The sequence below is a fragment of the Anolis sagrei genome, chromosome 3 (assembly GCF_037176765.1).
Source record: "Anolis sagrei isolate rAnoSag1 chromosome 3, rAnoSag1.mat, whole genome shotgun sequence".
Classification (NCBI taxonomy): domain Eukaryota; kingdom Metazoa; phylum Chordata; class Lepidosauria; order Squamata; family Dactyloidae; genus Anolis; species Anolis sagrei.
The window spans coordinates 69,189,986-69,203,898 of record NC_090023.1 but is presented as its reverse complement, the minus strand read 5'-3'; the positions used below and the strand labels follow the sequence as shown (position 1 = coordinate 69,203,898).

Below are 13,913 nucleotides of genomic sequence, written 5' to 3'. Positions count from 1 at the left end.
ATGATTCCTTCCAGCCTTATAAGGGACACACTGCCCAGCTGAGGAATAAACAAGGGTGCCATTTCTCCCAAAGGATATTTGGCGCTCCTCTAAACATCCCAGCTAGAAAAGGGGCACCCTTTCCCAGGAGGGTCGCCTGGCAACCCAGGGAGGAAAGCGAGTGTGCGTGCTAGAGCGGCGCCCCTGACTTCCGCTACGAGCGCGCGGAGCAGGGGGCGGGGCGTGGCTGCGCCCGGGCTGGCGGGTGGGCTGGTGCGCGCCTTAAGACGGAGCAATGGCGGCGCTGGCTCCTGAGGAGTCGACCTTCTCCGCGGCCGGGGAGAGCCAGGCGCCCGGCGGGGAGCGGGAGGGCCCCGACGGCGAGGCGGAGGAGCCGCCCATGGTGTTCCTGTGCGCCGGCTGCAAGCGGCCCGTGGGGGACAGCCTTAGCTGGGAGGCCCACGACGACGAGAGCGGCTGCGTCCTCCTCAACAGTGAGCGCCAGCGGGGTGGGCCTCGGGGAGAGAGCCAGGCCCTTCCTCCCCTCGCTTGGGTCACAGGCAGGATCACGACACGAAGAGGCCCTTTCCAGCCCCCCCTCCCCCCTCCCTCTTCCTGCAGTCCCCAAGTTACGAACAAGAGAGGGTCTGTAGGTTTGCTCTTAATCATAATAATAATAATAATCTATATATATATAAATAAAAATGTAATGTTCGTTTATGGGATTAACATAACTCAAAAACCACTGGATGAATTGAAACCAAATTTGGACACAATACACCTATCAGGCCAACGAGTGATCATCACTCATAAAAACAGTGGAAAACACAGCGGAAAGGACTTTAAAGCCATAAATTAAAAAATACATTACAATGCATGTGCAAAACAACATACACACATGCATACACACACACACACATACGTGTACGCAAACACACATATACCCATAAACACAAATGCAAACATACAAAAACACATATACACAGACTGGGCCACAGCAACACGTGGCAGGGGATGGCTAGTCTATATAAATAAAAATGTAATGTTCGTTTGTGGGATTAACATAACTCAAAAACCACTGGACGAATTGACACCAAATTTGGACACAATAAACCTATCAGGCCAACGACTGACCACCACTCATAAAAACACAGCAGAAGAGGCTGCAAGTCACTTCTGGTCGCTTCTGGACCGAGAGAATCAGCCGTCTACAATAACATTGCCCAGGGGACACCCAGATGTCTTGCAATCCTGCGAGGAGGCTTCTCTCATGTCCCCCCAGCAGAAGAGGCTTAAAAACCACAAAAAAACACACACACACACATTACAACGCATACACAAACCCACATATACACACAAGCCCACATATATACATATACACAAATACAGGGTGAGGCAGTATAACTTCCTTTTTTCAAAACTTAATAAAACCCATTGTATGAATCAGAAATTTTTATTTTTTTGTAATATAGATGAATACCTAAAGTTTTGTTTTACGTAGTTTTGAAGATCAAATTAGGTAGATGACGTCCCCCATTCTCCATACACTGAGTAAACTGATTTCTGGCTTTTGTCATGACTCTTGCCAGCATAGCAGGTTTTATGTTGGCAATTTCTTCCTGGATGTTGGTCTTCAAATCTTGTAGGGTCCTTGGACGGTTCACATAAACACGGGATTTCAAAAAAACCCATAGAAAAAAATCACAAGGGGCCAAATCTGGAGAGCGGGCCAGCCACTCCAAATCCGCTCAAAAAATATTCCTCAAAGGCAAAAGCACGCTCCTCACTGTTCCAACGCATGATGGCGACTGAACTGTCAGGACAAAACTTTATACTCCCGCCTCTCAAACGAGACTACTAGCGCTCCGCTACATCTTCAACCAACTGGTGCGCATTTTAAAAAAGGAAGTTAAGCTGCCTCACCCTGTATATACATACACATGTATGTATATATACACACACAAACACACATACATAGACTGGGTCACAGCAACGCATGGCAAGGGACGGCTAGTAGTACATAAAAACTTGTGCTATGATAAATATGCTTGTCATTCAAACACATTGAGACTCTTTGCTGTTGTGTTGTTGAAGGCTTTCATGGCCGGAATTACTGGGGTGCTGTGAGTTTTAAAGGCTGTATGGCCATGTTCCAGAAGAATTCCCCCCACATCTATCCGAGCTTGGCCCCATGTAAGTCGCTCCAAGTCCCCATCGGGGAGATGGTGGCGGGGTAGAAATAAAGATTATTATTATTATTATTATTATTATTATTATTATTATTATCATCATCTATGGCAGGCATCCTCAGACGTTGTGAGGTCTGTTGGAAACTAGGAGAGTAAGGTTTATATATCTGTGAAATGTCCAAGGTGGGAGAAAGAACTCTTGTAATAATAATATAATAATAATAAAACTTTATTTATACTCCGCCACCAGGGACTCGGGGCAGCTAACATGAGACCAAGTCCCAAACAATTACATTAAAGCAAAAGTACATATAAACAATAGCACCAGATTAAAAACCCCAATTAATAACTCCAATTAATATCCATTTCCATCATGATGATGACGAAGATGATGATGTTTATTTATACCCATCTACTCTTCCAGGAGTTAATTTCCTTTCCTGGAAGGAGATTTCTCTCCCTTACTGCTGTCTCACCCTTGTTCTTAACTATGAGTCATCTGTTGTTTGTAACTCAGGGACTGCTTGTATTTATTTATTTATACCCTACTTTCCCCCCAAGATTGGAACCCAAATCAACTCACAGTTTAAAAAGTAATCTCTCTATACAGTATATTAAAAAGCTGCTATAAATGTTGATTGGTTTGCACCACAAAGGCTCCTACATGGCCTGATGAATATGGACCAAACTTGGCACACATAATTGAAGGGTTGAATTTTTTAAAATTATTTTTATTGAGAATAGTAGTTCCCTAAGAAAGGGGGCAGTTTTATCTCATTACATAAAAAGATGGGAACAATGTGAATAAAGGAAAAATAGGAAGTTAAAGAAGCAGTAAAGACTGACTCAAAAAAAGAAAAGAAAAAAAAGATTTCCAGGTCTCTCCAGGTTGCAGATTCCTTGATTTCTCCTCAGTCTTGTTTAGGTTTTGTCATCTGATTCACAGACAGATCTGTTGAGTTTCGTTTATGTTTTAATAATATAACTTCCTGAGTTTTCTTCTTTTATGAATTCTATAACTTTACTCCAGTCAGTTCTATAATGGATAATTGACATTTTTTGTGTAAGCATGTCCATATTCATGGTGTCCATGAGGGGGTTGAGTCTTTTAAAATTCACTCCTTTTGGACCCACAGCAGAGAGAAAGAAAAGAACCAAAGCATTTTTGATGTTGCTAGGTGAAGTGGCCCATTGTGATACTGGGAAAGGAAGGAAGTGAAGTGGATTGGCTGTTGCTAGGTAACGTGTATGACGGAAGGGAGAAAAGAAAGAAAAAGAAGGGAAAGAGAGGGGGAGAAGAAAAAAATGGAAGAGAGGAAAGGGGAAAAGATATGAGCGGAGGAAAGAAGGAAGGGAACAAAAATTCTAAAGAAAGAAGAGTGGAAAGCAAGCGAAAAAGAAAGGAAAGAGGAAGAAGGTATATGAGGAAAACGGAGGAAGGAAAGGAGGAGCCACAGACACACACACACACAAATATATACCCAGGTAATGAATGTAGCCCCGTATTTATGTACAGTCAATTCTTGGTATCCATGGATTCAATGATCCATAGCCTCAAAATATCCCCCAAAATTCCTATAAGTAAGCCTTGATTTTGTAATTTTGTGTAAGGGGCACCATTTTAGCACACCATTTTATATAATGGGATTTTAGCAGCCACAGATTTTGGTATCCACACAAGTCCTGTAACCAAACCCCAGAGAATACCAAGGGCCCATTTTACCAACATTTTTATTATAGCAAACACTTTTCTGGATTGTTGCTCTTTTTGCTCATTTTATCAGATGCAGGTACAGTGCAGGATGGGAACATACTGTAAAACCAACCAGCTGTTTTAGAGAAATTAAGGTGCATATACATTAATACCATGGTATATGTTCACTTCTTTCAGCAGACCTCTGCCCATTAGATCCCATAAGATTTAGAATTGCACTGTATTTTTAAAATAATAGCAGTCACGTTACAAGTATCTCTCAAGTGATGCTTTACCAGCCAAAGGGATGCAAATATTTTCATAGATTCAGTATACTACACTGCAGTCTGTTTTTATGACCCAGAAGCTATGCAAATCTAGTATATTTATGAGGACAGTTCAATGTTGTTACTAATTTGTGTCTTTAATAATTCAGGTGTCACCCTCAATGTCTCTGTGGACAAAGAGCAAAAACTTTCGACCCAGGCAGGTGAATATGGCTGGTACGTAAGCAGTCAACATCTTCATAGTAATTTTTCTGTTCAAGCAGGAAATAAATTATTTTAGATCAATCTTTTACTTAAACCGATTGTGCAAACTAATAGAGATTGTGTAGAGACTCATGCTGGTTCTTTTGAGCCAAGTTTTGTATGGGCTTTGTCCTTAAAACCATAGGTGGCTTTTGTGACTGTTTGAATTGTGTGGACTGAAATGGATGCAGTGTGTATAAATTTCTGCCATTCTCTCTAAACCTAAATGCTTGTATCCTTATATTTACCTACATGTTAGGGCAACATTCTTAGGCTTTGTTTGTTAAATATAGACACATAAATCTGTGCACCCCATCACCATTTTGTGTACATATTTAAGAAGAAAGAAATTATCCCTGAAATAGAAGTTAGTATGATACAGCCACTAGAGTTTCTGATTAAAGTTTCACATTTTACCATTTTGGGCTACAAATACCAGAACATTCAGATAGCATGGCCAGTAGTCATGTGCATTCGGGACTTACCTTGATTCATTTCATGTCCCGGCTTTTGGTGGGAACCCTGATCCGTTTTCATCTGAGCCTCCCAAAATCGAGAGGTCAGATTTTTTTTCTTTTTCATTTTCATTATTTGAGGGGGGGGGTGGTAGCTTCACTTACAGGTGCGGGCTTTGGGCCTATGGGTGCAGGCTATGGGCCTACGCATCCGGGCCTCTCAGGGCCTGCAGCTGAGCACCAAGTAAGGAGCATTCCTTACTCAGTGCGTGGCTGCAGGCCAAGCCAGGCCCCACACAATCCATCCAAAAAGTAGGCCCGTCTATCTTCTGTATTGACTGCATTTTCGTTTCAGGAGGGGCCTTTCCACTTCATGCCATCTGAATGGACGGAACAAAACAGAAACACGAATGAAACGAATAGGACAAATTTCAGGCTCATGACTAATGGCCAGTGGCTGTGGTGGCTGGGGGAGACTGGAAGTTGTAGTACAAAATGTTAAACTTTTATGTTTTCCTGCTGGTGGAACCCAGGGTCAAGTTCTCTTCTACCGACGGCTGAATTGAAACTGATTGCTGTTTCTTAATCTAACTTGCCTCACAGGGTTTTTATGAGAATAAAATATATATTATGTGTAAAATGTAGAGAAAGAATTGATGATTCAGCTGTTATTCCTTGATACTATTTCTTTCATTTCTTCGTAAATATTTGAAGTAGAATGTAGGCATGTTTTGAAATGTAAGCTAAAGATTTTGTTTTACAGCATGATTGAAACCTTGTTTTGCTCTGGATGCAAGATGACACTTGGAAGCATTTACAGATGCACACCAAGACATCTGGACTATAAACGAGATTTATTTTGCTTGAATGTTGACTCCCTAGACAGGTGAGAAAAGCACTCATTCTGTTTTCTAGATATATGTACTTGCCCAGTTATCTTTTATATATTGAACATTAGTATTTAAATTGTAAGAACTCTTTCAAGCTGGTTCTTCCTTGCATGACATTTGAAAATTATGCATTTTTCCTTTCTTTAAATTTATGGAGAATTGTTCTTTAGGCTAATGCTCTTCCCAAGGCACTACTTCATTTTTGTGGCCTATACTAATAACAGATGATGATATCAGAATCAGCTATGAAAGAAACATCTGTCTGTTGCCCTTTCTGGTATCCTTAGTGCATCTTTGCCGATAATAGATAACTAAAATGTATTTTAAAGAAAAGACAATACTGTGCCATGTGCTGCCTTTTCTGAAGCAAATGTAGTTTCCATACTTTCATTACTGGCTATTTAAATACTTCTTAGATGTGTATTCTAGGAAACAATCAATTTTCATTAGTTTTGCTGGCATTTCAATCCTTTGTACTTATAAAACAAGGTAAGTATTTTTATTAGAGCTAACTATAATTTTAATAGCATGTAATAATTCTTAAAATTCTTGTTTTGCTTCTGGATGAAAAAAACTAAAACATGAATGATAGGAGGGTGCATTGTCATAACTATTGCACTTCATTAGTAAAGTCTTCTAGTTGTTCAAGGACTGGGACATTTTTTTTGTTCATTGTTCAATGGCTATTAGTCTTAGGCATTGTAGCTGCAAAATACTAATCATTATCTCCAATTATAACACTGAAATTTATGGTTTTGTGTCATAGCAATTTGCCAATCCAACTCTGTATAGATAACCCTCAATTTCTTTGTGGGAGATTCACCTTAGTAAGTGGCAGATAGTACAAATACTCCATATTTGCCTCTAAATATTGGGATGGGATTAATTTCCTTGTCTGCCATATGATTATACTGTTCATTCCAGCTCTGCCAGAGGTGTTACATGAAGTATAGGGAATCTGGCCACTTAGATATTATAGTCCTGGAGGTGTGGCCCAACAATCAAGAAATTAATGCGATCAAGAAATTAATGCAACCTTCTGGATATTAGGCTGCATCTTCCATCGGATCTTATAAGCATGGCTTTTGGAGATGAATGTTGGGAATTATAGTGTAACAATTTCTCGAAGACCCCCTTATTTCCACCTCTGATATAATAGGTACTTTTTCTGTATCTCTGCTATAAATGTAATTATTTACTAGCAAATGACTATTCAGTTGGTTTAATTTCAAGTTTGTATTGTGTGATTGTGATGCTACTTTTAACCATATCTTGCCTCAGTTACATCTTAGGATCCTCAGAACAGAAAGCTGAAATTGATGAGGAACCTCTCACCCTTGAAAGTCGAGCTAGTTTAGAAGAATCACTAGGAAGGGTAAGCTAGTGATTTATGTTTGCATTTTTCTCTCCCCCTCCCCCCATGAAACGAATTATGTAGAGCTAATTATTTTCTAAAACTTACCATTGAGCGAAGTATGCCAGTAGCACTTTTTAACAAATACTGTGGGAAGAAATAAAAGATTCAGCTTGTGCATACATGGGGTGAAGATCTGCACATAAAAATCTAGTTCTAAAGAGGTAGTTTTGTTTGCCTCGGACAGTGTGTTAAGATGTGGCAGAGACTCCTCTTGTTGCCTTCAGTCCTCCTTAGCGGAGAGACCTAAAGAAGCAATACATTAGCTGCGGAATATACAAGAATTTTGCACTTTGTGATAAAAACATGAAACAGTTTGCATACTGAATATAAAACAGATATTGGGGCAGGGCTCATTTTTCAAAATGAACAACTAATCTAGAAGAAATTGAGACTGAAGCTATTGCGTGCTATAGGGTATGGTTAAATGTTAGGCATGGTGGCATTAACTAATGCCAGCATTTTGTCCAAAGGAATATTGCCAGTGACATGTAGTATAGATTGGCACATTAACATAACCTGACAAGTTTTAGTTCAAAATAAAAACAATAGCGGAATCTTTGTCCAAATTTCACTTGATTGTTACAGTAACATATTCTCCTTCACAACAACACTTCACTTTGTTTTGCAATTGCATTACTTAGAATGTTTTTGGTAGCTATAGAATATCAACTCTTGGCAGTTTTTGTTGTTGTTTCAAGCCACATTGCTTGAAATGGTTCATAAATGCCATAATGAGTTTTTGTCCAAGTTGGTGCTGGAAGCTTGGGTTTTGCTTGGATGAAGTGGCATTTGATGTCCATCTTGAAATCGGCTACTTTGGCCTTCAGAGAGTAAATAACTCCCCCAGTGTCCAGAATCCTGCTTTATTCTTTATTATTTAGCATCGAGCAATATATAATGAAATAAAATTCTTTTCTTTTGTTTAACAGGCAGAAACAATATTGAAAGCATTGGAGCAACGGTTGTCTGTAGTTGAATCAAGTTTTGCATCTCTTCATAACATTGGCTGAAAAAGACCATGAACCTTACTAATGTTAATATTGTTACATAACTTTGGTGTTGATGACACATACTCCTTGGAGTTTGTTGAATCACTGAAAGAATTAGCCACTTAAAAACTCAGAATATAGCTCAGTCTCTGGCAGGCTGCAAATACAGGTTTCCCAGGAAGGAAAATACTTCTGGGGAACTGAAGAGATTCTTCAGAGATCCTGTTCATCAAAAATCTCTTTAATTTCCTGAATGACTGAGATCTTTTTCAGTGTTCATGTTGGCTTTCTGCTTTTGATTCTGTATATAGTTTGTGACATCAGTTTGTCAGTTTAAGAAAAAATGTGATTATCCTTCAAGGATGCTGGAACCTTTAAGGCAGGCATGAGCAAACTTGGGCCCTCCAGGTGTTTTGGACTTCAATTCCTACAGTCAGTAAGTTGTTAGGAATTGTGGAGGTTGAATCCAAAACACCTGGAGGGCTGAAGTTTGCCCTAAGGGGTCTTAGGAGATCAATGCCTGGAGATCAATGGCACGGTACTTAAACCTTCTGTGTATGATAACCGCTCTTTAGTCTACATTTAGATATAATATAGATGTCACCTGAGCCTTCATCTGTGAAGTTTTTTTTTACTCAAGCAGAAATTGTTCAAATGATTTAATTATTGCATCCTTTGCTCTATAATGCAAGAATAATGTTTAAATCTTCCAGAAGAACCTGGGCATGTCAGAAACCTTGCGTTTCCTCTTTTTCAAGTAATACATTGAGCTAAATCCAGTTTTTGTCCTAACTGCAGCTATGTTAGGACAAAAATGAAACTTATTAAGCAATTAAAATGAGACTTATTAAGCAATACTGATTGATTTCTATGGGTTATCTCAAATCCAGGACTGAAATTGGATTTCGCCTTTTATCTTTGTAAATAAAGTAACAGAAATGCTATAGAACTTAAGCTCAGTTTTGTAATTTTATGATATAAAGGATTGTTTTCTATTGTTATTTTGAAATCAAGAGACTTGAATAAATGGAAATGCGCAGCAATGTTTCAATAAAAATGGGAATTTATAATTGAGCAGAGATATAAAACTAAATAGACCTTCTTTATTGCAAGTCTTGGTGCTTATTGATAAGCATCTCATCCTCCAGAATGTGAAGCTTCGTGAGGTCTGCTAAAGCTGAATAGCTTTTATGTTTCAAATAACCTGGGATGGCATTAGTCATTAGATTTCTTATTATGTTATAGAACATTCTGTTCATTTAATTCAGATGCATCATAGGGTTTCATCTCTTGTTTTCTTTTTTAAAACCAGCCCCCATTCATCAAGAGAAGCCTTGCGAAATAGACTGTTGTATTAATAGGTGTCATGAAGCAGGAAGCTCAAGCAGACATTTTACCTTTTCTCTCACAAAACAAAAGGTGCTGTGGCAGCTTCAAGACAACTAAACACATTTATTATAGCATTTGTAACAGTTTGTTCTCACGTTGTTTTGGTAAGATGCGTCTTGGTAGTGTGAATAAAAATTGGAAATGATGACTCAACTCATTTATTCAGCATTTATGTAATTCCTAGACCACTTTTACAATTATATTGAACTGAAGCATGCAAAATCTGAAAAGTTTTAAAATCCACAGTAGGAAGCTAGAAAAGGTCTTGAATCAAACAGATCCAACTTTAGGAGACATATAAATCAGAGCATAGCCCGCTGTATAGTTGTTATTAATTTGGATGGTAAAATAACCTGAGAAATGAAGGGGGCAAGTCCTCCTTTTCCTACAGCTATCTGCCTCCCACTGAAAAAAAAAATCTCATTTGAGTCAGAAGAACATCAGGACAAGGAATGGTCTCATGTCCTCAGTACTGCTCTCCAGGTTTGGGAGTGGGTTTTGGTAGGTTTTTGAAGGTTGCAGTTATAAAGCTAATCCCATGTAAAGGTTATCATAAAGGATGGTAATGTCATCCAATGGTGGGAATTTGAAATGAGGCGGCACATTTCATTCCTTCAATTTTTGCTCCATCTTTTCTTCCTTGAACTCAGTGCATGGCATAAAATGTGGAATATTAGTATAAATCACATTCAAAACTAAAATCGGATAGAAATTAAAGGATATTTTAAAAAATCATTCAAGACCCTTAAAGACATTATCAAAATTAAATGTCACCTGATGGGATGCTCTGAAGTTGGCAGCTCATGAAGGGATGCTTTTTGACACATTTCAAGGTGAGCTCAATGTTTTTCAGTATGGTCACACATTTGCTTGTTAGAGCATTGATGGAAGGTAATGAATGTGTAACCTAGTACAGTGGTTTGCGATAGTCATTTCTATGATATTCCTTGCAAAGGGACAGAGGAAATGTCCCTCTGCTTTTTAGTCCTGCATATTCATTTTACATAATCATAAATTTCCTGTTGACCTGGTGGTTAAACTCACCAAGGCCTAAGAATGGTTCAGGTGAAAAAACATGAGAATGACCTGCAACCCCACATAGGCTTACTATACATTACATTCATTCCCTCTATTACTGTGTTTCATCAACTCTTAAGACATTTCCCTCCCCCCCCCCCCCTTATAAACACATATGTAAATAGAATGCACCTTAGAATTGGAGGTTTTGGAGAGACAGAGCTTTTTCTGTTGATGATACTGAAATTAATGTGTGTCTTAGAATTAAATAAATACATGTAAGCCATACATTCTCATCCCTATATGAAAGGACTCAGTGTATGTAATAATAGTAATAGTAATAACAACTTTATTTGTTTACTTCATTTTTGCCTGGCCTTTCTCACCTTGCAGGGGACTCAAGGAGGCTTAGAAAACTCTGGCAAAATTCAGTGCCAGATGGACATAATAAAACACACCGCATCAAATTATAAAAAGAGCTAAAACATATGAGCAATGAAAACAATAAAACTGATTAAAAACTATCAAAACCTACTCCCAAAAGTCTTGATCTCACAGTTATTCATATTCTTATATCATCATCATCATCTTTAATTACTTATTAATCTCCCTCCATCCGAAATGCTCCAGGCGATTTATATTGCAGAAATTATACAGGATAAAATACATACAAATATTAAAATTAACATGGGTCAAATGCTCTAGTAAAAAGCCAGGTCTTAAGTGCTAGGATAAAATGCCCTAAGTCACGCATGGCTCTCAAATAGGGAGGCAAGGAATTCCATAAGGCAGGGGCAGAAATAGAGAAGGCCCTGCGTATGGTGCTTTCCAAGTGCACTTCCCTAGGACCCGGTATATAGAGCAAATCGCGTTGGGATGGTCGTGGCGACATCCAATGATGGTAGAAGGAGAGACAGTCTTTAAGATACAATGGACACTGGCCATATATCCTGCCACCATCTCCCCAAAGGGACTCAGGGTGGCTTACAGATGGCACAAAGTGCCTAAAAACAAAACATAAAAGTGAGTACAATATAAAATACAATAAAATAAAACACATGCACATATAAAACTTCAACTGGTGGTAAACATGGCCAAGCTGTAAACATTAGGAATAAAATAAGTGCCAGCTCCAATAATGGAGAGAGGGCATGGGATAAAGTGCAGGATATGCAACTGATATATATATATATATATTGCTAAAGGTCCTCCGTGCAGATTGCTAAGGAGGCTTTATAAGAAGGAGCTCTGCATTCATAGAAGAACATGAGACTTACTTTGGAGATTACAACATAAAAGTTACAATGCAGCATATTGGAGCAAATTGGGAGTTGTTTTTGTGATGTGTGCTAGGGAAAGCATTTGATTTCGTTGTACAATGTACAATGACAAAGTTATTCCATTCTATATTTTTAAAAGCTAAGATTTTTATCATGTACTGCTACACAATGTAGAAGTCCTCTTCACACCTGTGTGGCCAGAAGACTATATGAGTGGTGTATATCTCAGCCACATGAGCTGTGGCCACAAGATGCAAGATTGCTCCCTGATAGAAACACAAGGGGTGTTTTCAGGCACATGTCTATGAATGCAAACTCATAACTCCAGCAAACCGAGAAAAGACACACACGAACAAAACTGAAAAAATCCAAATGTATACTTTATCAGCCTTGGTGTTTCCTCTTCATTCTTTCACCCCATATTTACAACTACTTTTATCCTGCCTTCTCCATTTGTTGTTGTTGTTTTTGTGTGTGTGTGTGTGTTGTTTTTTTTGCCTTTTGCTCAAGCCTATGTAGTTGGTAGAGGCTTGCTAGAGTAATAGTTCACAATCAACTTGATGTTTCTTTAAAAAAGTGAGAGATTCTTAGAGCTATAAGGGAAATAATTATTTTATTTTTTATAATAATTTTTATTAAAGGGTTTTTCTTACAGTTGTTTGATTAAAAAATAAAAAACAAAAGAAGAAATGAGGGTAAGGTAAAATAAGGGAAAAGGAAGTGGGAAAAGGGTTAGAGGATTAGGGTCCGGGGCTCGTGCTGGATAGGGGAGGGTTGGGAAAGTCTTGGGAAAAGATAAAGGGTATCTGGGGAGGAAAAAAGAGAGAGGGCATAGAGGTTGTGAAAGGGTTTTCTGACTTCCCAATCTTCTTCTCCGTGGTTCCAAGTCTTATATCGTCCTGTCTTGAAATAATTATTTTAGAAGTTGACACTGTATTATTTAAATGTAAAGGGTAGTGAATGCCCTTGCAGTCTAGTGATGATTCCAATTCTCCAAGCATAGAGCGAGCACAGAGCAACCTCACTTAAAACCGCTATTGGCATCACTAAAAGCTTGTTTCAAAGCCAAGAATTTCTGCATTAATTTCAACCTTGTGCGTGGACTTTAAGAAGGTAGGAGGAAAATATTTATTGGCAAAGCAGTTGAATCATCCCTTCAGTGTTGTGGTGCTGAGTCCTCTTGCTTGTAACACAGTGGGGGGGGGGGGGGGGAAGAACCCATTTTGGGGGATGATGAGTCTTGTTTACAAATAAGTTCCTGTAAGACCGTCATGTGCATACATTTTAAAAGCTGCAACAATTTTGATTTAGAAACCAGAATCTTACAAATTTTACTCTGTGTTCTTTAATTTTCCTTTTGGTTAAAATATTTGAACATGGAACTAAAATTTTAGGACCTGAGTCTTATTGGTAAGTTCCACATCTTGTTATGAGCCCCAAAGTTGACTCTGACTTCAAGTTTTCTTGCCAACCTTTCTGCAAATGAGGTTTATTAATCCCTGAGGCAGAGAGAGAGAGAGATTTGGTTAAGGGATCTGAACTCTGGCATCCCGGAGTTCTAGTCCAACACGCAGATTGCTACACCATAATGGCACTCTCATTTGCACTAGAGTAGACCAAAATGTTGATCAGTGAGCCAATACTTATGTAACTCATCCTGATTCAATGGGGTGACTCTAGTATAGTGAAATGACCTGCTGAAATTTACCATAGGATAGCCATAGAGAACATAGAAAATTCCCAGAGAAGTATGCTAAGTCCTAGATTTTATGGCAACTTCCAGCAGAAGTGTCCCATAAAATCACCTAGTGGACCTAGACAATTCCTGGAGAGGACATAGTTGATGCATGCTGTTGAAACCATGAGAATTGCTCCCATAGGTATAGAAAGTTTAGAGCTTGCTCTCTAAGCCTTAATTTCAGAAAATATAGTAAAGATTGATCTAAATTAAATAATGGGCTGATCTAAACATTTCAAAGTGGGGTACTACAATAAAACAAAATATATACAATACACAATTTTGCCATATACAAGACACAAATATACATATGTTCCCTGTAAAAAGGAAGTCCTGTGTAAATGTTT

General features: G+C 38.6%; 1 protein-coding gene across 2 annotated transcripts; it reads left to right on the top strand.

Annotated features, from left to right (window-relative positions):
* Positions 1 to 224: 224 nt before the first annotated feature.
* Positions 225 to 9,684, top strand: MIS18A (MIS18 kinetochore protein A). 2 transcript variants are annotated; one of them, XM_060770435.2, is made up of 5 exons: positions 225 to 473; positions 4,298 to 4,364; positions 5,610 to 5,732; positions 7,018 to 7,111; positions 8,083 to 9,684. In XM_060770435.2, the coding sequence occupies exons 1-5, from the start codon at positions 275 to 277 to the stop codon at positions 8,161 to 8,163; spliced, it is 564 nt and encodes a 187-aa protein (XP_060626418.1). In that variant the 5' UTR covers positions 225 to 274; the 3' UTR covers positions 8,164 to 9,684. The 2 variants fall into 2 exon arrangements, with proteins under 2 accessions (XP_060626418.1, XP_060626416.1); XM_060770433.2 differs by having other exon boundaries at positions 225 to 488.
* The last annotated feature ends 4,229 nt before the right edge of the window (positions 9,685 to 13,913 follow it).

Coding starts and splice junctions, on each gene's coding strand:
- MIS18A (XM_060770433.2), top strand. CDS start 275: ATGGCGGCGCTGGCTCCTGAGGAGTCGACCTTCTCCGCGGCCGGGGAG. Junction 489..4,297: donor CAACAGTGAGCGCCAGCGGG/GTGGGCCTCGGG, acceptor TTAATAATTCAG/GTGTCACCCTCAATGTCTCT. Junction 4,365..5,609: donor CAGGCAGGTGAATATGGCTG/GTACGTAAGCAG, acceptor TTTGTTTTACAG/CATGATTGAAACCTTGTTTT.